Genomic DNA, 24,159 nt, shown 5'->3' with positions numbered 1-24,159 from the left:
CACTGGCACAGATAATACTAAATTTTGACAAAGACAGAGGAAAACAATTATCCAAGCTGCTGAAGATGGGGGCTGGTGTAATTGTTTTTTGTGGGGATCCTCCTGTTTTCAGCCTCCCAAGCACTGGGATTACTGGTGCGCGCCACCGCTCCCAGTCTCAATCTCTGTTTTTGCAGGGAAAAACATACACCTAGCCAGGTAGCTGAACAGGCAAGACACTCTTTCTTTCTTTCTTTCTTTTTCTCTTTCTTTCTTTCTTTCTTTCTTTCTTTCTTTCTTTCTTTCTTTCTTTCTTTCTGCGGAACTGGGGATTGAACTCAGGCCCTTGCGCTTGCCAGGGAAGCGCTTATTCCACTGAGCCATCTCCCCAGCCCCTTATTTGCTGTATTTATACATGCAGATAAATCAGCAGAATAAATGTTCCCACACAGGACTGTCCCTGTCAGTCCTTTGAGGTGGCACTTGGGCATTTCCAAAAGACCTCTCTCAACATCTTCATCAAAAAGCACCAAAGATACAGTAAAAACCATTTCCAGTTTAGTTACTTGCCTTTCTTACTCTTTTTTTTTTTTTTTAATGTATTTAGTACAGAATCTATAGGGTCTCACTGATCTTTTCTGTTTTTTGGCCTCCCAAGTGCTGGGATTATAGGCACGCACCAACACACCGAATCTCAGTTGCTGTCTCAGTGTGCCCCTGGGGCAGGGCTGACATGGTGTGGAGGAGAGGGTATTGAACTACCATCCCAGGGTCTGCCTAAGCAGGCACTTTAATTTGCTGAGCTATCTAGCTGGCCTTTTGCCTTTCTTATTCTATCTTCTGACCAAAAAGAAAAAAAAAAAAAGAAAGAAAGAAAGAAAAAAAAAAGAAAAGAAAAGAAAGAAAGAAAAAAGAAAAGAAAAACTGTAAGATTTCTTCATGTTCAGGGTATTTAGGAGTGTAGTGTTTCACCCATAGGAGGAAGTTGTGCTATTTAATCAGCACTTCTGATGGCTGTCTGTTGCTCAGTGTTCCTTCCTTTCACGAATTTTGCCAGAAAATGTTAATTCTTCCTCAGAGGAATCATTTATTCTTGATGCTACTGAGATATTGAAACAGAAACAGATAACTTAATCAAGAAGTGTTTAATAATTACTCTGTGTTCTGGCATGCCCTGACTGTGACACAGTTCCTCAAATGGTTTATAATTTGGGGGTAGTAATGAGCCTACTTCACATGAAATAATTAGAATAATTTAACTAGGATTATAACCAAATGCTTGATGAAATGGTTCAAGCTCAGGTCAGCAGGGGTCACAGAGGGGAGCAACCTGTCAGAAAGACTGAAATGCTTTAGAAGGAATTCACAGGTAAGTAAAGGTCATGCTGCCTTTTGAGGATGGAAGATTAGATGGGGAGAGGGGCGAAGTTCCTCTGGACTCCTCAGGGGAAGGAGGAGAAATACTGAGTGCTGTAGGAACAAAGGGAAGGAAACCCTGAGGGGAGCAAAAGGACATGTGAGGGGAGTTGGTAGTGTACTACCAAAATAATGCTTTTCTTTCAAACCAGAAATCTAGTCATATTTTTAAATATATGACAGGGAGTAGGAATATTTGAAAATAGGATTGTCAGAGAGAATTTGGGGTGTGTGTTTCTGTCATCCAAAAGTTGTGAGCTGATTCAGTATGGCGGCCAGGGAGAGTACCTTTACAGGAGCTCTGTGTGGGATTGAACAGGATCAGCCCTTATGATGAGAGCATTATTTAGAAAGATTTCGAGTGAGAGTCTTTTACCCAAAACTGCAGAACTTCTGTGAGGATTTTACTTAAACTTTGTCTAAAAGAGTTGAGAAGTACTTCCCTGCAGGGTTGCAGGTCTGCAGTAGCTGGGTGTCAGGCCTACTCTGCTGAGGAGCTCTCAGTGCAGAGAGGCAGGAAGGGGTTCTGCGTGGAGTAACCTAGGGTGGTTTGCAGGATGGACAGGAAGGAGGGTGCGCTGCAGCTAACACAGGCAGGAGAGAAGCTTAAGACATGTTATTCACCCAGCAACCCGGAACCATTCAGTGATTTCGACTTCAGAAAGTGGTTAAATAGTAGAGAAAAACAATGTACTTTAGAGTGTGTCTGAGGATCTTCTCATTGTGGGGCTGGAGACGAGAATCTGGGAGTAAAAGCCACAGGTCAGAGGCAGAGCCGTCCCTATTTTCCTGTGCGGTGGCAGGAAGTGCATTTCATAGAACAGTCAGAGAGGAACTGAGGGGAAACGGAGAGCTGCGCCCAGGAGCTCACAGCAGCCGGAGGCGCCCTGCGCGCTCTGAGACCGCTCCTGCACCGCGCGCCCGCCTGCGCCAGCCTGTCGCCGCCCGGGCCAGCCTGTCGCGGGGCTTGGAGGCCGCACTGTCGGACGGCGCTTGGGCTGGAGTCTAGGATGGTAAGGGGTTTCCATTCTTTGGTTGAGGCGCTGGGTTCCTTGTTTGAGTCTAAAACTTGAACTTCAGAGTTGAGTCTGAATTTTTCACTTCCTCGTAATGATTTTAAAACATGTAGAGCACTTAAAACTTGCGCTTCCCGAGCATTAGCATTTTTCTTTAGAACTTCCCTTTAGACGCTCACCATATCACGAGTACATTTAGTCGTGAATCTCATCAATTCCAAGACTTTCTGTGAACATTTGCTGGAACTTAAAGAGCAAATTTAGCGTTATTTATGTTTTTAGAACTTTAGCTTCAGAGGCAAAAAGCTCTCTGCCAGGTGTGTGCAAGCTAAACCCGTTAGGCAGTGAGATCAGGACTTCTTTTTTCAGTCACTCTGTGGACCGTGCAGTCCTCTGGGCATCCAGCAGCCATGTGGCATTCAAAAGGGGGTTCCCGGCCACACAGGGAGTTGTTCTCCGTAAGGATTTTGGAAACTCTGGGAGCTTACAAGCTCTGGGAGTGCCGGGGATATTTTTAGATGAGGCTTGGTCCTATGAATGGGGAAGTCTGGCGGATGACTCTTCCGGCTAGGTTATTATTTTTTTTTTCCAGATTTCTACCATCGTAATATGGAGACCACTCAGGCAAATCTTTGCTTTCCAAGGACAATGGGGGGAAAAGCCATTCTGAAGCACTGGGCGGCAGCTGCAGGTCTGAATCCGGGAGGACGTTGTGCCACCCACTCATGCATTTTACACAGCTTGCCTGTGACCAGCCATGGGAGGCAGGAAAGGAAGTCTGAGCCAGGATAAGTCCTTTATCACAGGGCGAGCAGAGGCATCTGCGGAGACCTACCCTCACTGTAGCTGATAAGAATGTTATTCTCCAACCAGCGAAGCAAGACTAGAGCGTGTGATTTTTGTCCATGAAAACCACTTCCTTAAGTTACAAGACGTTAGATTTCATTTTATGGAGGGTTCACATCAGTTTTATGAAAGACAGATGAGATCGTTGTTAATGAGGGAAACATGCAATTTAAAAAATACAGCCTCTGTAAGTTGTTGAGCAGGTTCGTAGCATCATTTGGCCTCACATCCAACAGAGCACTCCTTCAGGACTCAGAGTAACCTTGGGATGTTAAGCCTTTACCAGGGATTCCAAAGTTCTTTGCACACAGAGACTGAAGCATCAAAAGCACCTTGATTCTAAGTCACAGCTTTGATGGAAAGCTTGCCTTTGACTTTTAAATTTGATGTGGTTTTGCTCTTTCCTTAATTAAAGTGGCTGTCCTCAGAGAGTACACAGGACAGGAATTCCTGAGATGGATGCTTTTTGATACAGTTTGTGGCAGCAAGTCATCATGCCTTAAGTTTTGTTGCGTTTTGTTTTGCTTTGTTTTGTTTTCATTTCGCTGTGCTGAGGATGGGATCCAGGCCATCCTGCTTGCTAGACAAGTGCTGTATCTCTGAGTTACATCCCCAGCCCCTCCTAGGTTTTACTGTTAAGAAAAAGGGCCCCCGCGGTGTGTTGGAGAAAGCATATTTCCTCCCATTTTGCACCGCCTGTTTCCACAGCCTACTGAGTTTTTGTTAGCTGGTAGGAACTTTAGTTCATAGCTTTTTCAGTAAGTGAGCAGCAGTCGTATCTCCAGAGGGCACAAAGTCTACTTGTGCCTTAAATATAAAGATTTTTAAGAGAGTCTACTGAAGGAGATCTCTGCCTTCCCACCCCCCCACACACACCCCATGAAAAAATTTATTCTGAATCAAAGAAGTAGACTGATTTGTGTCTGTTTTACTTTGACAAGAGACCCTAGCTAGAGCTGCGAGACTCTCCCTTACATAAGAGCTAAATTCAGAAGGAATAATCCCAAGGTTCTAGACAAGTTGGTAGATCTGTGAAGCAACTTTTTTCCATCCACAAGGCTCTGCTGAGAGAAACTATCTCACTGAGTCTGGCTGTTACTAGGACAGGCTGGCAGAGATCCCTCCTGACTGTTCCATGTCCCCATCTCCAAGAAGCTCAGAAACAGATCAAGAGCATGGCCATCCCTGGGCCTTACTGATTTCTTACTTGAAAAGTTCATTTTTAAACTATCAGATATTTCAAGCATACAATAAAGTTCAAAGAGCAGTTTAATTGACATTCAAGTGTAACCCCTAAGATTTTTCAAATATTAACATTCTGCCATTTGTTTTAGGGTTTTTGGTTTGGTTTGGTGGTGGTGGTGCTAGGAATTGCACTGAGGGCCTCGCACGTGCTAAGCATGTGCTGTTACAGCTCCAAGTCCTAGATTTTTTAAAAAAATAAAGCATTACTGGGGGCTGGGGAGATGGCTCAGTGGAATAAGCGCTTTCCTGGCAAGAGCATGGGTCTGAGTTCAATCCCCGGTTCCACCAAAAAATAAATAAATGAAAAAATTAAAAAAAAAAAGCATTACTGATATAGTAGTAGTTCCTCACTCTGTAATTTGTATTTCAACTTCCTGTTCCTACCCAGAGCAATTACTGCTTTGATGTTAAAGAGCATTGTTTGTATTTTGTGATCTACAAAGCATGTCATGCATATATATATATATATATATATATATATGACATCACGGTCTACTTGAGATTTTTGTAAACTATTTTTTTTTTCTTTTTTTTTTTTTTTGCGGAACTGGGGATTGAACTCAGGCCCTTGAGCTTGCCAGGGAAGCGCTTATTCCACTAAGCCATCTCCCTGGCCCTTTGTAAACTATTTTTATTTATTTATTTATTTATTTATTTATTTATTTATTTATTTTTGCTTCCAAAATGTAAACTATTTTTAATTCTGAACATTTAAAATGTTTTTTTTTCATATTATATATAATCTTTCTTTTGACTGTTTTATGGTAGTCCACCATTATTCCTTTCTTGGTGGACATTGAACTATTTACAATTTTGTTTTTGTTTCTTGTAACATTGTGAACATCCTTATCTATGTATGAGATTTTGAGATTTTTTTTCTAAGTTTGCACTGTATAGTACAATAGCTACTACCTTATAGTGTGCTTAGTCCAAATTGCAGTGTGCTATAAATATACATCAATACTAGATTTTTAAAACTTAAAATGAAAATAAGAATATAAAAATGTCTTATTAAAATTTTTATGACATGTTGCTATGACAATATTTGATATATATTGTTATTAAATTAAAATGCATCCCCAAAATTTATATCACCAATTTCTTTTAAATTTTTTAATCTGGGGCTGGGGAGATGGCTCAGTGGAATAAGTGCTTCCCTGGCAAGCCCAAGGGCCTGAGCTCAATCCCCGGTTCCACAAAAAAAAAAATAAATAAAATAAATAAATAAATAAATTTTTTAATCTGAACACTAGAAAATTTTAAATTATATATAGGGCTTGAATTTCTACTGGACAAGACCATTTTAGAGCAAGAGTTAGTCACTTACTATTCGTAATCTAACCATGATTTTTGTAAATCCTTTGGAGAACAGGCCCAGTCCCTTAGACACAGCTTATTTTTTTCCCCATAATTTTATTGATAAACAAATAGCAATGAGACAGTTTCAAATCAAATTGGTAGGACAGTTTCAATAATCAACACATTGCATACATTCTTCCCAGCGGTTAATTGCTGTACAAGATGCGGACATGATATCCTATTTACAAACACCATCAGAAAAAATCATTCTGTTCATTAAGAGAATGTAACTATGTATCAATCCTAATCACTTTGAATACACAGATACAAAATGGACATTCATCTGTATACCCTTTTTTTGTTAAGTTCCGTTATTTGAATATTATAGGTGTGTAAACTCAGCAAAATATTCCAAAAGAGTCCAGTAGCCCATAATAGTATTGGGTCTTCTACTTGACTGGCAATGTCAGAAGTTGTTGACCTGAGTCTCCCACAGCTCAACATAACAGCATGGCTTTACTTCCTATATTTCATTTAGACACAGCTTATGCTGCTGTCCCGTAACTTGATAGTTATAAAGCAGTCACTGTGTGGACTTCAAGTAGTTGCCGTCTGGCTGTTTGAGGAAATAAGGACCATATACTGGTCCTTATTCTTTTTTTTTTTAATGATTTATTTATGTATTTATTGGTTACAGGGACTCACTATGCAGTTCAGACTCATAGTGATCTTTCTGTCTGAACCTCCGCAGCATGGGGATTACAAGTGTGCACCACCATTCCTGATTTGGGGCCAGCATGGCACACCAGTGGATTCCAGGGCCAGGGCAGCGTGCAGTACTGGGGATTGAACCCGGGTCCTTGCACTTGCAAAGCAGGTGCTAAGACTGCTGAGCTGTCAGCCCCGGCCCTTGGTCCTTATTCTCAAAGTAATGATTTTTTTTAAACAGCATGATTCACTATAAGGAGTATATTTAATATTAAGATCCAATATACCTGTCAAACAAAAAGTTCACAAAAAAGTTTCACAAATCCTTATTATATTTAGCTTTATATTTTTTGGTTCTATTTTGTTGGAATCAATTTTCATTCTGTAAATAGTTATGACCTACTATGATTAGTGAGCTGTTTACTGCAGTGATATGTTTAGCATTTCTCAAGGATATTTGTATTCCAAAATGGAGTCTTGGAATTATAGAAAAGTTATTTGTAACATATCATGGTAGCCCTTTAAGAAGTATAATTTTTATGTACAGATTAAAAAATATTTTTATAAAATTAATTAAATGTAAAAGTGAAGTTACTAATACAAAAGCATTTGATAAAGTCTAGTCATTATAAATAAATTAAAATATAAAGCTCTTTTAAAAACTGAGAATAGAAGCAAACTATATAAACAATATATGTACCAAAACTTCCAGGAAACACACTCAGTATGGTAGCATCCTGAGTTCCACTGCAGTGTTGAGGTCCTTCTTTGCATCCATTACCTGAAAATTTCCTTCTTCCCAATGTGACTGGTATTCTAAGGAACCCTGTGTGTGTGTGTGTGTGTGTGTGTGTGTGTGTGTGTGTGTGTTCATACATGAAAATATTTAGGACTATCTTGGCTTTGTCTTTGCAAAAGCCAGGTGTGGCAACTTATGCTTATAATCCCAGATGCACAGGACACTGAGGCAGGAGGAATGGCAGGCCAGCAGAGACAACATAGTGAAAAAGAAAACTTTGTAAGAAAGAAAACTTTCTATAATTGTATGCTGGCAGAATGTTACATAAAGGTCATTGACTACCATAGCATTTCCTAAGGATTTGATATTTCCAAGATATATCCTAACAGTGATACCAAAATAGTATTAAGACTTCTGTTAGTCTATGACACTATTGTCACAGTCACTTAATATTTGATTATTTTAGAAGATTTTTTTATAAGTTCTAAAGTTGGCAATGAGTTGAGAAATGTTTTCTGAAGAGTACTTTTCAGAGTAGCTGTCTTAGTTACTTTTCTTGTTGCTGAAACAAAATACCTGAAGCCCACAATTAAAGGGTAAAAAGGTTTATTTTGCTCACAGTTTGTTGAGTTTTCAGTCCATAGTTGGCTGGCTCCAAGGCAGAGTGGCACATGCCAGAGGAATGTTGCAGAGGAGAATGGTTCATGGCAGCTCCAAGGTAGCAAAAGCAACAGAGGAATGGAGAAGACCAGCCTCTTTCTGTCCTCTCAGAGGTCCTGATGCCAAATCAGTATCATATTGTGTACTTCTCATAGTAGATTTGGAGATATAGATCTGCCATAGTAGGAACAGGGGTGCCAGGCCAATCAGTGGACTGATTCATTAATTGCCCACAGTTAATCCTAGCATTGCCCTATGATTGTATCACATCCTGTAAATCCAGCCACCTCTGAAAAAGCCCCAGCTGAGACTGAATGAGAGTTTGGAAGGATGTCTAGACACAAACCATAATATTCAGCCCCTGACCCTCAAACACTCATATACATTCCTTTATTAAAAAGGGATTGAATCCATTGCTAAGGGTTGCCAAAGTCCTAACAGTTATTGCTAAAAAGGCTAAGTCCTGAGTCTCTGCAATTTAGGGCAACTCTTAGCTGTGAGCCTCTGTACAAATGAAAAGAAAGTTACACACGTTCTTTGTACAATGGCACAAGATAGGCACTTCCACTTCAAAAGTTATAAACAGAGGGATAGTAAGGAATGGGAACAAAGCAAGTTCACAAGCCAGCAGGACAAATATTAAGTCCTGTAATTTCATGTGCAGTGAGGCAAGATGAACTCCAAAGCATTGGGTGGCCCACCTCTATGACATTTCAGGTGGTTGTACCACCCATGGTTTCTCTCTTGGGCCAATTCTGCATCTTCTTTGCAGTTTTTCTCAGATGATCCATGTTTCTGGCTTCTCCAAATTTCTGGGGTCTCCACTGCACCTTTGGCTTCCTACAGAAAACTTCATACAATGCCCTCTTGAAGGCACACTGCCTGACCCCCCAGACCATCTTCTGAAATCTGGTGGAAACCTTCCTTACCCCACAATTCATCCATTCTGCATGCATCTAAAACCAGCACCCTGTGGATGATGCCAGAGTCTACTGCCAGCTGAGCAGCAGTCAGGCTTCCTTTTTCTCTTGGCTGTAGTGGGGCGGGAGGTATCTATGAGCTAAATCCTGAGGAACAACAACTTCCCTAGGCTGCTGCCATTCTGAAACACAGTGCTCTGGGGCTTTCTTCTCAAAGCAGAGCCTTTCATTTTTGCAATTCTGAGGCTGCAAAGGGTGGAATCCTGCTGCTTTGATGCCTTCAGCTCATCTTTTCTACTGTACTGTTCCTTCTCAGCAACCAAGATCTCCCCCACTCTGTTGATGCAATCCCCAGCTTTACCGGAGTTTCCATTCTGGTGAAACTCAAAACATTTCAAATCATTCTGGGGGCCTGGGAGATAGCCTGGTGGTCTAAGCACCTGCCTGGCAAGCACAAGAACCCAGGTTCAATCCCCAGTACTGCATGCCGTGCCAGCCCTGCACTGAGCCAACCAACAAAACTGGGTGTGGTGGCACAGGCCTGTAGTCCCAGTGCTGGGGAGTCTGAGACAGGAGGATCACTACAAGTCTGAGCTGTGTAGCAAGACTCTATACCAAATAAATAAATAGTTAAATCATTGTGGCTCTTTGCTGTCGATTCTCAATATAAATCTGGCTAGAAGCCCCCGACAGTAACCATGCTACAGCCTCAACATTAGATAGCCTTGAAATTTCTTCTGTCAGATTAATTAGTCTACCACACTTAATCTCAATCTCAGGCAAAGTCTCTTGACAAGAGCAAAATGCACATAGGCTTTCTGCCAAGCTGTAACACACTTTGTCTGGAATCTAACAGCCAATGCGGTCTTCACAGCAGAGAACTCCCAAGCCTGGCCTTTACCAGCAGGATTTCTGTCAGCCTTCTGTCTTCTGAGCTCTGATCAGAATCTCCCATACATTACAGCCTAAGGTGTTCCGGCTCTCCTTTTTCAGCTGGCATCTGCAGACCTTCCCTAATTCTTCTCGTTCCATAAGCCAGTTCCAAAGGTCCTTTAGCCACTGGCCATGTAATGTTGCAGCAAGGACCCCACTTCGCTGGTACCAGCTTTTATCTTAGTCACTTTTTCTCATTATTGTGACAAAGTACCTAACACCCAAAGCTAAAGGGCAAAAAGTTTCCTTAGCTCATGGTCTGTAGAGATTTCAGTCCATACTTGGCTGGCTCCAAGGTAGGGTGACAGAGGGCAGAGGGGCAATGGTTTGTGGTGACAGAAGACAGCACATCAATGGGGGACCTTCACAGTGTCTTTCTGCCTCTTTTATTTTATCCAGACTACAAGGACTAGGTCGGTGCCAATCAGTGGACTGATTTAGTAATTAAACACCCTTCTCCCTGCGTTATATCTCAAATCAGTCACACACTCTAGATTCAGCCACCTCTGAAAATGTCCCACCTAATACTGCATAAGGCTAGGGTAGGGGCATTGAGACACAAACCATAAACAGTAGCTGTAAACTTTTCTGTTATAAGTAAGACATTCCAGTGCCTGAAAACTAACCCAGGGTCTGGCAATCTTGTAAACAAAGAATGATCACCAAATTCCTGATAGTAGCATCATGTGTGTTAAATGCCGAGGTCCTGATTCCAAATCAGTACCATATTGTGTACTTCTTATAGCAGATATGGAGATACAGATCTGTCATAGTAGGAACAGGGGTGTCATAAGGAAATATCACTTAGACAAATGTGGGTTACCACCCACAGGGAAAGGGCTGGATTGTTTGTGATCTGTCTCATTTCATGGTGAAAATGTCAGAGCAGAAGTGAATATTCATGTGAGTTTTAGAAACAGAAAAGGCAAAAAATCAATAAGCTAAGTACTCTACCCAATAATGAGACTGTGTTCTCTAGGGCAGGTCCTATTTCTTAAAGTCTGTATTCCTGTCTCTGATATGTTGGCAATGTTATTTTAGGAGACACAACAGAAGGCTTCACAGGAAGTCATAAGGCAGACTCTGTGGTTCTCAATCAAGGCCTGTGCTAACTTGGCTCCATTTAAGCACTGCAAGAGCGCTTAACCTGGTGTTGAGGTTAAAATTTATATGAACTTTTCCTTAATTCCAACCAAACTCTTTGAAGCCAAGCAAGAAAGTACCAGGCAAATAAAGCAACCCCATATTTTTTAGACCTAGTTTGCAATTTGCCTGTCAGAGGATCTTGCAAACACTCCCCAGCCTCTGCAGAGCTTTGTATATTGGCCTGTATAGTAATGTTTTACTTTTTTTGTAAACAGGATACCCAGAACATAATAGCTGGCGTAAGTTGCTTGACAGAGGGGAATCAGAATGTGAAGGCAGTTCAGTTCTCCCAAGTCAGGATTTTGGTGTTTGCATTTTACACATTTTTGTACTCTCCCGTCCAGGAACCCTCCTCCCATTCATGTGCGTAAAACTTCAGAAGAGCCCATGGATTTTTTTTTTTTTTCTTTTTCTTCTAATATGCAGACATTTGCCAGGTTTTAAGAGCATCATGGGTTCATGACCCATCACTTTCATCTCTGCCTAGAAACCAAGCCACTTACTTTTTTTTTTTTCTACCTTTTGAAGGCACCTTTTAAAAATGAACAAGAGCAGCTCTGATTTGGAAAAAGTGAGCCAGGGCTCTGCAGAAAGCCTCAGCCCGTCTTTCCGGGGTGTCCACGTCAGCTTCACCACCAGCTCCACAGACAGCCTGGCTTCAGACTCCAGGACCTGCAGTGATGGAGGTAAGAGTGTCCCTTGACTGAGAGGCTGGGATTCTCCTGGGCCTGCAAGCACAGCCTGAGTTGACAGCCAGGATTTGAAAGGGTTGAGCACAGCCTCTTTCCTTACTTCCCCTTTTCCCCTGACACAGTCACTACCAAGGACAGTTGAAATTCGTTTCCTTTCGAGTATGTGACAAGCCAAGTTAACCATATTGCCCTTGGTAATTAGAAATGCATCAGCATGGCAATGAGGGGAGGAGCAGGATGGAGGTGACGGCCTGTCTGTCGTACAGCTCCTGATTCATTGGGTAATGAACCATCTATGTGTAGATCCACTCTCAGTCCTCAGGGTTAGGTCTAAAGGCGCAGGCGTACTCCACTCACTGGCTCTCACCTCCCTTGTGTATGTCTCCTTTGCATGCACACATACACAGAGACACATGCGCACACACAGGCACAACAAGTGTTCATATAATGCTTGTTGAGTTAGAGCACAGAAGCTTCATTAGGTCCCCATGCACTCCACTTTCTGGACTAAGTCCCAGAGCATAGCATATGGGTGTATCCTGCTTGGGCAAATTCCTAGAAACAAACTTGATTTTTTTCATACTTATGACCTGGATGGACAGTATTAAAATCTCACCTGTGCACACGTGCGCACGTGTGTGTGTGTGTGTGTGTGTTCCCGCTTCTTGTTCCTCTTAGATGTGCACACCAAATTTAGACCTTTCTTTCTCATTCCTGTACATGGACTTCTGTTGGCAGCAGTTTTGGCGTAGGGGGTTCCACTGTAAATTTCCCATCAGCAACATTTTTCTATTTAAAATAAGGGTACTGCCTGAAACACAAGCCTATGGTCAGTCAGAATGGAGTGTTCTGATAGGAAGCCCCTGATAGCTGTTGCTTGAAAAGAGGAAGCGCCTGAGTCATGGTGTGGGGGAAATGTAACAGCAGCGATTTTGTTTGGGTGCAGATCTTTGGGGTGCCTGCCTCTTCCCTTTCTTTCCATCCCTTCGCGCAGCAGTTCAGCCAGGCAGATGATCCCCTGGATGGTGGCGCGCCTGAGCCCTCAGTCCCAGTGCTGCTCAGCCCTAACCCGCCCTTGAGAGAACCGTGACCAGCTCTGCGGAGCAATCCAGGCAGACCCTCTGCCTGACGCCAGGCAGCTGGGGTTGGTGAGAACTGGACTTAAACGCCTCACCACTTTCCTTCTCAGAACCAGTAAATCACGCTCCTGTGCTCAGGACGCTTGAGGCCCAGCTGCGGAAGTTAAGATTAAAACACCTAGCACATGATTGGTGGAGGGGATAAGCTAGGAGATGGAGTTGCCCAGAATAGAGGGCTGAAGGAAGGTTTGGGGAAGGGCTCTCGACAAATGAGACTTCAGCGTAGGGCTGCAGTGTGGTTGGAATTGATGAGGTAGAGGGGGAGAGGGGGGGAAGGGGGGAGCACTTTCCCAGTTACAGAAACCTAAGGAGGAGCTGGACCCAGAGGAGGAGCCGGAGCCACAGGAGAAAGGGGAGCGGCAGGTGCGCTGCAGTTGCTGGGAGGAGTATGGACGAGAGGCATGAGAGGCTGGCGGGCAGCAGGGCAGGACGCCCAGCTGGGCGCGTGTGGGTAGGGCGTGGGGAGCTGCGGGGCCAGCGCAAAGGCCGCGGTGCCACCTCCAGGAGACATTTTGTCATACTAATTTCTAACAACATAAATTAAAAAAGAATTTATGCTTATAGTGATTTCAGAATGACTTCTATCTCTGCTCGTTCCTATGGCTCCGAAACCAGGTTTTGAAACTGGCAAAGACACTCGCTTGCTTTCGCTCTCTCTCTCTCTCCCCCCCTCTCTCTCCTCTCCCCCCCCTCTTTTCCTCTCTGCATTTCAATCTCACTTAAGCAATCTGAAGAATATACAGAGACACTGGTCATGTAACGTGAAAAATCATTCCTTCAGTTTTGCGCCACTAACTGGGACAGTGTGCTCTGTGTTTTAGGTCTGTTACTGTACAGTTACCTTCCCATCCCATGAAGTCTTAACTTCCCTTTATCTTGTAGCTAAAATATTTACCCGTCTTTTTTTAAAAGAAAAGTTCACATGCGCATGAGACACAGTTACAATCATCTTGGGGAATTGGCGCATACACATATCAAAGCTTGATTATTTTCTTTCCCTTGGCCACCACTGCTTCCCTGGCCCTCCTTCCACAGATCTCCTGCCCTTCTCCACAGTATTTATCCATCCCAGCTTCTGCTCCTGCTTCGCATCTAGTAGTGAAGCTGAGACTGTGAAACCAAATAGAAGCAGAATCCATTTGAGCGGAAGGTCTTTGGAACTAATGTGGGGTGTCTGCCTCTCCTGAGTTACGTGGAAAGTGAGGAGGTGGTCCTGATTTATGTGGAAAGTGAGGAGGTGCGCTAGACTCCCCGTGGGGTGTCAGGACTCACTAGTGAAAGCTCCGCTTTTTGTTGGCTTTCTGTATCCACAGTGTGGCTGCCCTGAATGAGTGCAGGAAAATTTCATCCGACTGTGTCATCATAGCAGTTTGCGCAAGCTTTTTGGAAGTGTATCAGGGTTAGTGGTTAAAGTGAGCCACTTGTTAGTCAGGTTTTGTGGCAAAGAGTTTTAAATTTTATAAGAAAAACATAATTGAAATCCATAACTTTGTTACATTTTTTAAATTTTATTTTTATTAGTACATGTTGGCGGTATATAATGTTTCCATTCCTCATGTGAAGTTGATATGTGTGCATAGTAATTCCTGTTTCATCCTCTTTCCCTCTCCCCCCAGTCCCTTTCCTCCATCTCTTGACCCTCTTCCCATTTGAGAAAGAACTTTTTCCTGGCTTTTGTTTTGTTTTGTTTGAGACAGGGTTTCACTATGAATTGGCTGGTCTTGAACTCACTGTGTAGTCCAGCCTGGCCTCAAACTCTCAGTGAACTTCTTGCTTTAGCCTCTTAAGTACCTGGATGACAGGTATGCACCACAACACTCAGCTCCTACTGTCTATTATATGTCTTTTATTTTCTATTTTAAAAAGCAAGTTTAGGGCTGGCAAGATAGCTCAGCTCACCAAACGCCTGCTTAGGCAAGAGCTGGGACTAGGGCTCAATCTCTGGCACCACATGCCATGCTGGCCCTGCCCCCAGACAAGCTGAGCCAGCCTGTGAATCCAGGTGTGGTGGCTTATGCCTGTAATCCCAGTGCTGGGAAGGCTGAAAACAGGAGGATCACTGCAAGTCTGAGCTGGTAGTGAGACCCTGCACAAAATTCAAAAAGAAAGAAAGAAAAGAAAAAGAAAACAAGGTTAGGTAAATTTTATGCTAAGAAAATGTCGTTTTTGTATCAACGTTCATCTTATCACTTTATATACCTGTATGAGATTTCATGTCCCTCCCAGCACATCTGTTACCCGCTCATCCACGGGGACAGTTGGTTGCCTGGTGAGTCAATTTAGTGGAAGGAGAATTCTGTCTGAGCATTTGTCTGGTGTGGGAGGGGCATGCCGCATGTGGCATAGCAGGTCTGTGAACTCTGCCAGAGGGAGGGCTGTCAGTGGTGGACAGATGGGCTGGAGAAGGAAGGGATCAGCTAAGTGATCATGAAAAACGCCCCGGAGAAGACCCTTGTACTCTAGGTGGTGACTCTTAATTACACAGACCTAAGGTTGCGTTAAGATCATTTCCCCCTTTGACTTAGGTTAATGTGGAAATTTAATTCAGCAATTCAGACATCTATGCATACCAGGAGATGAGAGATTAGAGTTTCTGTTTAACTGAAACACTGGTACTTCAACAGAGAAGAAAGAGGTCTAACCTGTGCAGTGAGTAGGTCTAAATTCACATCAATATAAGTGCTGGGGTGTGCAGTTGTCCTTATTTTTGTTGGTAGCAAATTAGAACTAGTTAATGGTACTAAAATAGGGTAGTGGTAGACACCTTGTTTGTTTGATTTTTTTTATCAATCCCAGTGTCAAAGAGGTCTTTACAATATATAGCTCAAGCCAGTCCTTCCTTTGATAGATCCTCATGGGATGCATGATGTGCTAGGTACAGTTCTACATGCTGAAGACTCAGCCGTGGAAAGAACTGCCCCGTCCTTCTTCCTAACAAGTAGCCAGGGAGCCCGATGGCAGTAAGTGCTGGGGAGAAAGAGGAGGCCAGAAAACAATGGGAAGGTTCTGAGCAGTGTCCTGGCCTTCACCAGCCAGTGTGTCCCCCACTAGCCGTCGTGTCCCCCCACCTCTGGCTGTTGTCACCTGTGACTCTGTGAGAAGAAATTATGCTTTTAAAAAGGAGGCTTTGGAAAAGGTATTTAAAACAAAATATGCACCCGGGGTGCTTTGTGACCCTAAATCATGGTTGTTAAACACCTGACTAAATGCACAGGTTGAATCTAAAACATTACCTGGAGCTTTTTCCCTAACACAGTGTGCACCCTTGGTCCCTCAGGGAGACAGACTGGCTCATGGATTATACTCTGGGAAATCTATACTGAAGGATGAAAGAGGAAAAGAAATTTGTTTTCAGGATTTTTCAAAGTGAAGCTTTGCCTTACACTCTTCTATTCAAAGTGTGTCGTAAACTATATAATATTGCTCCAGTCAAGTTAATATATGTGTATCTTAAAAACTTGGACAATGAAGGAAAAGAGATCAGGCTTCTGATGCACGCCCCAGCTCCCACTACCAGTTTGAGCAGTTTTTTTTCTACATCATCCCAGAAGCTTTTACCCATATTTCAAGTGTCATAAAATTCAGCTCTACACCCTTTTGTACTTAACACATCTTGAAATGTTTCACATCTGAACCTTTAGGTTTACCTCATTCTTTAAAAATTGCTGCATTCTTTTATTATATGAATTAGTGAAATCCTTCTCTTCTCAATGCATGGTTATGGGGTTTTCATTACATGAGTACGGTAGAATCCTGTGTTATTCGTTGACAGGATTTGGAAAGCATATCTGTAAGATAAGTCTTAGAAAAAATGGAGCTGGTGCATCAAAAAATTTTACATCTTTCAAATTGTCATCTAAAACAATGTCAGTTTAGTGTTCAGTGTAGCATGTGGAGAGTGCTGGGAAGGAAGGTCACAAGTCTAGAGCCACCGTTGGGCTGCAGGCGCCGCAGACCAGGCATCTAGAGCCCATTTGCTGAACTAAGACAGGCTCTTCTGCTTTTTTCTGTAAATCACATTCTTCCGTTGATTATTGTTTCCTGGTCTGGAGAGATTCTTCACAAATGTCACATTTTCTATCCCATTTTAAAATGTTAATAACATGCTTCCAGTTTCAGACCACATTTATCTTCTTGAAAAAGCCAAGGTTTCCTTTTAAAGGAATGGTGTTTTGCTTTTTTCCTCCATGTAATGTTGACCTTGTTATGATTGTGGAACCAAACAAGACGTTGCACGATTTTCCTTTGGAGGAATAAGTTCCAGGTGAAGTTAGAGCACTGCTTGGCCTTTGCCCGGTACATGCCCCCTAGGTATGGAAAGCGGGCAGGGTCAACAGACCTCTGCTTTACCGCCGCCTCCTGTGTGATGCCGACAATTTTCTTACCACCGACGGAGGATTGAATTAGAGCCCAGGACCTCAGCAAAAGTGTCTCCATTTGCTTTACTCCCAATTTCTTGTGCTTAGTTGGTAAACTGACTGGTGAGACCCACCTGACTGGCACTTCCTACTGCATTGTCTGTTATCCTCCTTAAAAATCCATCTAGAGAATATTCCAATATTTCCACACAAAAAATTCAGTTCACCTTTACTGAAGTTTGAGAACAGCCAAGTGGCAGAGAGCATGGGAACGTAGTAGGTATTCTGCCTCTTGCCTCCACATTGGTGCCAGCCCCAGTGCTGTCAGCCAGCAAAACCACACACAGGGGAGCTGAAGGTTGCTCCCGGGCCCCACACAGGACTGACCACGTCCTCTGTCAGCACGGCTCTCCTCTGGAAACACTGGAAGTCCCTATCATGCCCCGCACGAAGAGAGGACTCTCATACGGTGAACTCCACTGTAGCACCCGGGAGGCTTTGCCTGCATTTCTGCACATGGATGAGTCTATTTTTCCAAACCACTGAAATCCTATTTTTCTGCATTGCTTTCTAAATATTGGAACATCAAACTATAGACCTCTCCCAAGCCCTTTTAAGGTCCCCTCAGTGCCCCCCATGTAATGAGTGCTTTCCCACTAAAAATGCTTTCTATCCTCTGAAGCAGTACACTGAAGAGTTACTGGGTTTTCTTCTCTCTCGTTGCGTTATATGCAGAATTGATAACTGGAGTGGAAACTTAGAAACCAGTGTTTGGAACTCGCTGGCCCTGTCTGTATGCAGACCTCTGACCTACCAGTGATGTAGCTGTGACGCAGACATAGTTAACAGAAAAGCTTCTCTCCATCTCTGCTCATAGCTGTAGGCCAAAATTTGGATTCTGGGATTAACGCACCCATCACACTGGGATATATTTGGATTTGTTTCATATCCCATTAGATCTGAGTCATTTTGGCTGTTGGCCAAAGTTGCTGAAGATTTTGGGGCAAATTTTCCTGAGCCAGTTGTTTGCCTATGAACAGTGACCTATTTGGGGTGTCAAGATCTCTCTTCTTTCTGGATTTTCTGCGGCCTGTGCTGCAAATTGTGAAGATTTAGTGACTGTGTTGCCTCAGGATGTATTTATAAGAAGATAGTTTCCAGAGTCAGGGAAATCAGTGCCAGTTGGTCCCAGAAAAGCTAGCTGCTGTGTTGGCGAATGGCTTCGTCTTGCAGGGCCATATGTGAGCATGCATTTCACAGCAACCCTAAAAATATTAATCCTTGAGAAGCCCTAAGGTCCTGTGCCCTGAAACAGGATAAGCCTTTACCATGGGGTTTGCTTTTACTCTGCATGCCTACCAGTTTTCCCCACCACTATAATTGAGATTCCTTTTCTTCTCTTTCTACGTAAAAGGACCTCAAGCTAGCATATCTGTCCTTTAGCCCCCAGAGAGCTTTAAGGACCTGGAAGATCAGGAGGATACACAAGTTGGAAGGTGATACTCCTGCCACAGAACTGGGCTTTTTTTTTTAAGAAAACGAAAATTGTTCTGTGTGTTTGTAATGCCCACGTAGACGTGTAAAGTCCATATTCCAAAAGAGCCTCACAATGCTGATAAAGGTGTAACTTCAGGCTTCTTATGATGAGCACGTGTGTGAGAGGGAAGCATATTTTTATGTAGCACCATTCTCTGATTGTGTGCATGCATTTGGGAACGATTGTTAGGTGACAAACTCATGGCATGTCAGAAATACAAAAAAATGAGGTACCTACATGCTAATCCCTGGAGCCTTCCCTTCCTCCTACTACCTAGAACCCTTTTCCGGGTTCTCCCAAATAGGGTTTAGATCTGATCAAAGACATTCATCAGCATAGTTCCCATGGAAAGCACGAAAATAGAGAATATGGCATAGGGCAAAGAGATAGCAGCCCCTTCCTCCCAGCTGCTGAGCACAGGAGTGAGTTTCGAAGCGGAGCCGAATACAGGATCTGTACCAGAACATCTTGATTCTCTTTGGTGACCTAGTGAACAAGGAATAAAACAAACCACTCTCTAAAAAGATTCCTGCTATTCTTCCCGATTAGTAAGTTTACCAGAGGCGAGGCAAGCTGTGAGGGAGAGCCTGTTGATGCGAACTAACCTGCTACCTTGAGGTATTTTATTTCAGGAGCGGCTTTCAGACAAAATGCATGTTCTGAGAGGGTGAAAATGGAGAGTGCTGAAATTATAGACTGTTAGTGCTGGAAGGGGCCTTCCCGGTGATGCAAGCCAGTCTTTTTTTAAAATAAGGAAACAGGCTAGTAAGGGTGCCTTCCCCTGCCTGCCCTCACCCTGAGGTAAGCAGAGACACAGTGGGCAGTCCTCAGGGAGAGCACAGGGGTGGTTAACTCTTTAGAAGCAGCACTACAAAAGCCAGGGGCTTCCTTTCAGGACCTCTTACCCAGGACTCATGTGTTTGATGTGCTTTTCAAATTCTACTCTCACAGTTAAGACTAGCGAGGTAGAGAGAGGCAGAGGCCCTCCTTTTCAGGTGGCATAGCTGGTAGACAAAGGGAGGGGTGCACATCAGAGTTAGCCTTTCTTTGAATCTAAGACTCATATTTGTTTTGACATTTTAGCCTTCAGGGTAGTAGAGTGCACTTTACAACATATGACTGCGGCTTTTTTTTTTTTTTTTTTTTTTTTTTGTAAAAAAATTGTATTTACTTAGAATCATTCAGAATGTCAACAAAACAGTTGCAACTTTTTTTTTCAATTCCAGAGTGTATTCAGTTAACAGAACAATTATTTCTTATAAGCTGCATCCCCCTAAAAGCTGTTACTAAAAATCATAGGCATACCTTGAATTCAATTCTGAGAGAGAAGGGAATGAGATTTACTTCCACTTGTCCTTTTTTCTTCAGTTTTCCATATTTCATATATATGTGTATATTCATTCACTAGAAAAGGTTGTTTCATTGTGAAACCTCCATCTCACGTGCGAAGGCAAATATCGCCCTGCCTTCACCTAGTAGAAACCAGCCCTCCGTCTCCCAGCTGGGCACACTTGGACAGACTGGCTGAATGTCCCTGTGCTCTACAGAGACTCCCAGCCTTGACTAGACCTTCCCGCAATCAGATTTCATGTCCATGTGTCCCTCTGTGGGAATCCAGAGCCTTGAAAAGGCTCGCTTTGCCTTAGCTCTACTTCCTCATTTATGAAATCACGTGCCTTTGCCTTCTAAAGTGTGTGTGGACCTGCCCTACCTCCTACACCAGCAAGGCATTTGTGAAAACGCAACAAGGACATGCTTCAAAGTGGGATTGTACTCTTGGTAAATTACACCTTCTATAAACCTTTTTAAAAAATTTTATCAAATCACACATAGTCAAGTCTTTTATTACTGCTTCAACACTATTTGCAAATGTTAGAAACAATGTAATGGTCCATCAGGAGGGGACTAGTTAAATAATAATGCTTCTGTTGGATAATATATTGTAAAGTAAACAGTGGGCACCATTGCTTTTGTTCATGCGTAGGTGTAGGGGTGTGTGTGTGTGTGTGTGTGTGTGTATGTGTGTGCACATGCATACTGCACCTTTATTTGTGTGGTTAGAAGCATGTATGAGAAGTTGCCAGTAGTTGTGCTCTCTGATGACACAGGCTGAGTGCTAAAGGCATAGAGTAAAAGTAAGACTTACTCTTGCTGTTGTTTGAGTTTGGACCACTGTGCATTTATTGTCTAGCCCAGAAGTAGAAGAGAAGAAAAATTAGATAAATTTGTTTGATCAGAACAAAAGAAAAAGCGGTGGATGTGGGCCTGAGGCACTGGCCCCCAGCCTGACAGTTTCTGCGTCTGTTTCAGGTCCCTCATCTGAGCCAACACACTCACCCACCATCAGTGGGAAGAAGCTCTTTGCTCCAGTCCCATTCCCCTTGGGCTCCACTGAGAACGTATCCCCCAGTGGCTCTGTGCAGCCCCCTCCTCTTCCCCAGAAGAAGATAGTGAGCAGAGCAGCCTCCTCTCCTGATGGCGTCTTCTGGACCCAAGGCTCCCCCAAGCCACGAGCGGCAAGCCCAAAGCTGAACCTAAGCCACTCGGAAACCAACGTGTCTGTCCACGATGAGTCTCACTTTGGCTATTCCTTGAGTCCTGGGAGCCGCCACCACCCTATCTTCTCCTCTTCTGAGCCGCTGGAGAAAGCCTTCAAAGGCAGTGGTTCCTGGGTCCCAGCTCTGGGGCTGTCAGGCAGCAAAAGCAGCTGCGGGAGCCCCAGCTTGCAGTGCGGAGCAGCTCCGTCCACCTCGTCCTCACAGCTGAGTGTGTCCAGCCAGGTCTCCTCCAGCAGCACTCAGCTGCAGCTGCACAGCCTCCTGAGCAGCATCAGCAGCAAGGAAGGCACCTACGCCAAGCTGGGGGGGCTCTACACACAGTCCCTGGCCCGCCTCGTGGCCAAGTGTGAGGACCTCTTCATGGGTGGCCAGAAGAAGGAGCTCCACTTCAATGAGAACAACTGGTCACTCTTCAAGCTGACATGCAACAAGCCCTGCTGTGACTCAGGCGATGCCATTTATTACTGTGCCACCTGCTCCGAAGACCCCGGAAGCACCTATGCTGTGAAAGTAGGTACCGCCTCTTCCTTCTACTTGGGGCCGTGACCTCCTTGATAGGCATTAGGAGGATGGCTCGCTACCACCTTTCCTTTTAACACTTAGTGCTTGACCAGGGCATAGTGCCATGAGGTCTGTGTTATGCCTTTACAGTGTGACTGTACGTTCCCTGCTTGTGGGAATTAATCCATGTGACCTAGTTGGGTCAACAAGTCAGTTAGCTTTCAGTGAAATGGAGAATTCATTCACTTACTCAGCACATTTTTCTTGACTATCAATTCCATGCCAGGTGTTTTTGCAAAAGTCTGAGTATCTAGGGATGGAGATAAGATTCCTTCCAGTTACAATCCAGTGAGAGATGCGGGTAATGTTGGAGTCAGAATGGACGTGGGAACTAAGTGTCATCTTGAACTGGACAAGTGCTAACACTGCTTCGGCATTTACTGCACAATTAGACTCTTGCAGAGTGTGCTGTTACGTGTGGTCCCACGGCCGACAACTGGTGGGGGCCTGCAGTGCATTTGACCTCTGGTTTCAAAGCCTACATTATGATTGTATCACTGAAGAAAAATGCAGTTGGGAGAAGTTAGGTGACCACCAGGAACCCCAGATGGCGCCCATCTTCAGGTTTGATGCTGGCTCATTACTGTCTTGTCACGTGGCTCCGAGAGCAGCAGCAGCCACCGTGGCATCTACCAGGGATTATTTCCATCCATGCTTTCTGTGGACTGGGGTTTGAACCCATGACACCCTCTCCCACCTGCCAGGCAAGCCCTGTATCCCTGAACTGCACCCCCAGCCTTTTTATTTTTTGAGACAGACCCTCAGTAAGTTGCCCAGCCTGGCCTCGAAATTGTGATCCTCCTGCCTTGGCCTCCCAAGTAGCTGGGATTACAGATGTGGCCACACCCAGCTTTCTGTCTCTTTGTGGTGATCCTTGGATCCTTGGTAGATCTGTGACCCCTCCATACGTGAAGACAGGCTTTTGTGGGGAATGGAGAAGAGAGCTCTGGCATTCTTCTTGGTCTTCAACTAGAAAAGTGTAGCGAGTAAAGAAACTCAAGGCCTTTTTTAGGTACTTGTTGTCAGGAAAATTTTTGAAAGTAAAATGATTACCAGCCAAGGAACTACAGTGAATTGTGTTTTGCGATTTTTCTTTTAAGGACTTGTGACATCGCCATATGACATAGTTTGGGGACACCTTAATTGATATGTTCACCAGACTGTCTACAAACAGGCACTGGCCTCCTGTAAAAAACTAGAGAGGTGGCTTCCAGAAGGATTCAGCTTACTGTACATAAATGGAGGTACTAGAAGGAGAAAGAACAGAAGGAGGGCATTAGAAGGAAAACTATCCTTGACTTTCATTGCTTCCTTATTGTCTAAACCCCACAGACACCTTCCAAGAAAGCTATACTGCCTGTCAGTCCCACAAAAAAGATTTAAAAAGTCTCCTAGTTTCCCTTCAAATTAGGATGATGCTATGTCCAGTAAGATGTTCCCTGATTTAGCACAGGGTTGTGTCCCATAGACCCATTGTAAGTTAACAGTACCGTGAGTCAGACATGCATTTAATACACTGACCGACCAGACATCGTCGCTTGGCGGCCTGGTGCATTGAACAGTATGTTGTCTCCCCTCACGAACACCTGGCTGACTAAGATTCACAGCTTGCGGAGGCCCACTGCCAGTTCCAAGAATTAAGGCAGAGGATCACACTCCTTACCCAGGACAAATCAACATTTAAAACTGGAAGTCAGTGTCTATTGAACATATAGGTTTTGTACCATTGTAAAGCAGGAAAATTACAAGTTGAATCAGCTTAAGTCAAACACCATCTCTAGAGGAAGACGTGGTATCTCCAATGTACTGCATGGAGTAAATTAAAGCCAGGCCTTATCAGCTGGCCCAGACCCAGGGCTACTTGAGATTTCTGGACTGCAGAGACCATGGCCATGGGCTGGGGATAATCCCCCCTCTCACTGGTCTCAGTGAAACAGAGAGCTTGATCTGCGAATCACGCTCTGCTTCCCCTGGGAACTTACTGTCCTGAGCTCACGAACATTAGTCACACTGCTCTGTGTCGTGGTACTGAATCTGGAACACTCCTTTAGTCTCAAGGAATAGCTACTGCCCCACTTTGATGAAGTGGATGTTTCATGGAAGAGACTTAATCCCACTTGTCCTGGGGATGGACAGTGCTGGGACCATAGTAAGAACAAAGGAATTGGGTCACATGGTGCCAGATACTTGGTCTTGCCATTGAATTCATGCCTTGGGGCAAAGAATTTTGGGTACTCCTAAATATTCTTAAGTGATTGTACAGTGCAGCTTGGGTTCTAGGGCCTCATGTTCTAATATAGAATTAGCCATATTCTCTTCTACATAATGCAAAGAAATCCAACTTTCCAGAGGATGTTCCTTGTTTTACTAGAACTCTGAGCTGTAAAGAAAGCAGAAGAGAAACCAT

The 24,159-nt window shown here is 43.8% G+C and overlaps 1 protein-coding gene across 2 annotated transcripts in view; it reads left to right on the top strand.

Annotated features, from left to right (window-relative positions):
• Window positions 1–24,159, top strand: part of Prag1 (PEAK1 related, kinase-activating pseudokinase 1) — a 54,951-nt gene that overhangs the window by 24,334 nt on the left and 6,458 nt on the right. For both annotated transcript variants that reach the window (XM_004633281.2, XM_023717653.1), the window contains exons 4-5: window positions 11,436–11,593; window positions 20,944–21,701. In XM_004633281.2, the coding sequence (XP_004633338.1) occupies window positions 11,436–11,593; window positions 20,944–21,701 (916 nt within the window). The remainder of the gene's footprint in view (window positions 1–11,435; window positions 11,594–20,943; window positions 21,702–24,159) is intronic.

This window comes from Octodon degus, unplaced genomic scaffold (genome assembly GCF_000260255.1).
Source record: "Octodon degus isolate 3935 unplaced genomic scaffold, OctDeg1.0 scaffold00053, whole genome shotgun sequence".
Lineage (NCBI taxonomy): Eukaryota > Metazoa > Chordata > Mammalia > Rodentia > Octodontidae > Octodon > Octodon degus.
The sequence above is the reverse complement of the archived record's forward strand: the minus strand, read 5'-3'. Positions and strand labels throughout refer to the sequence as shown.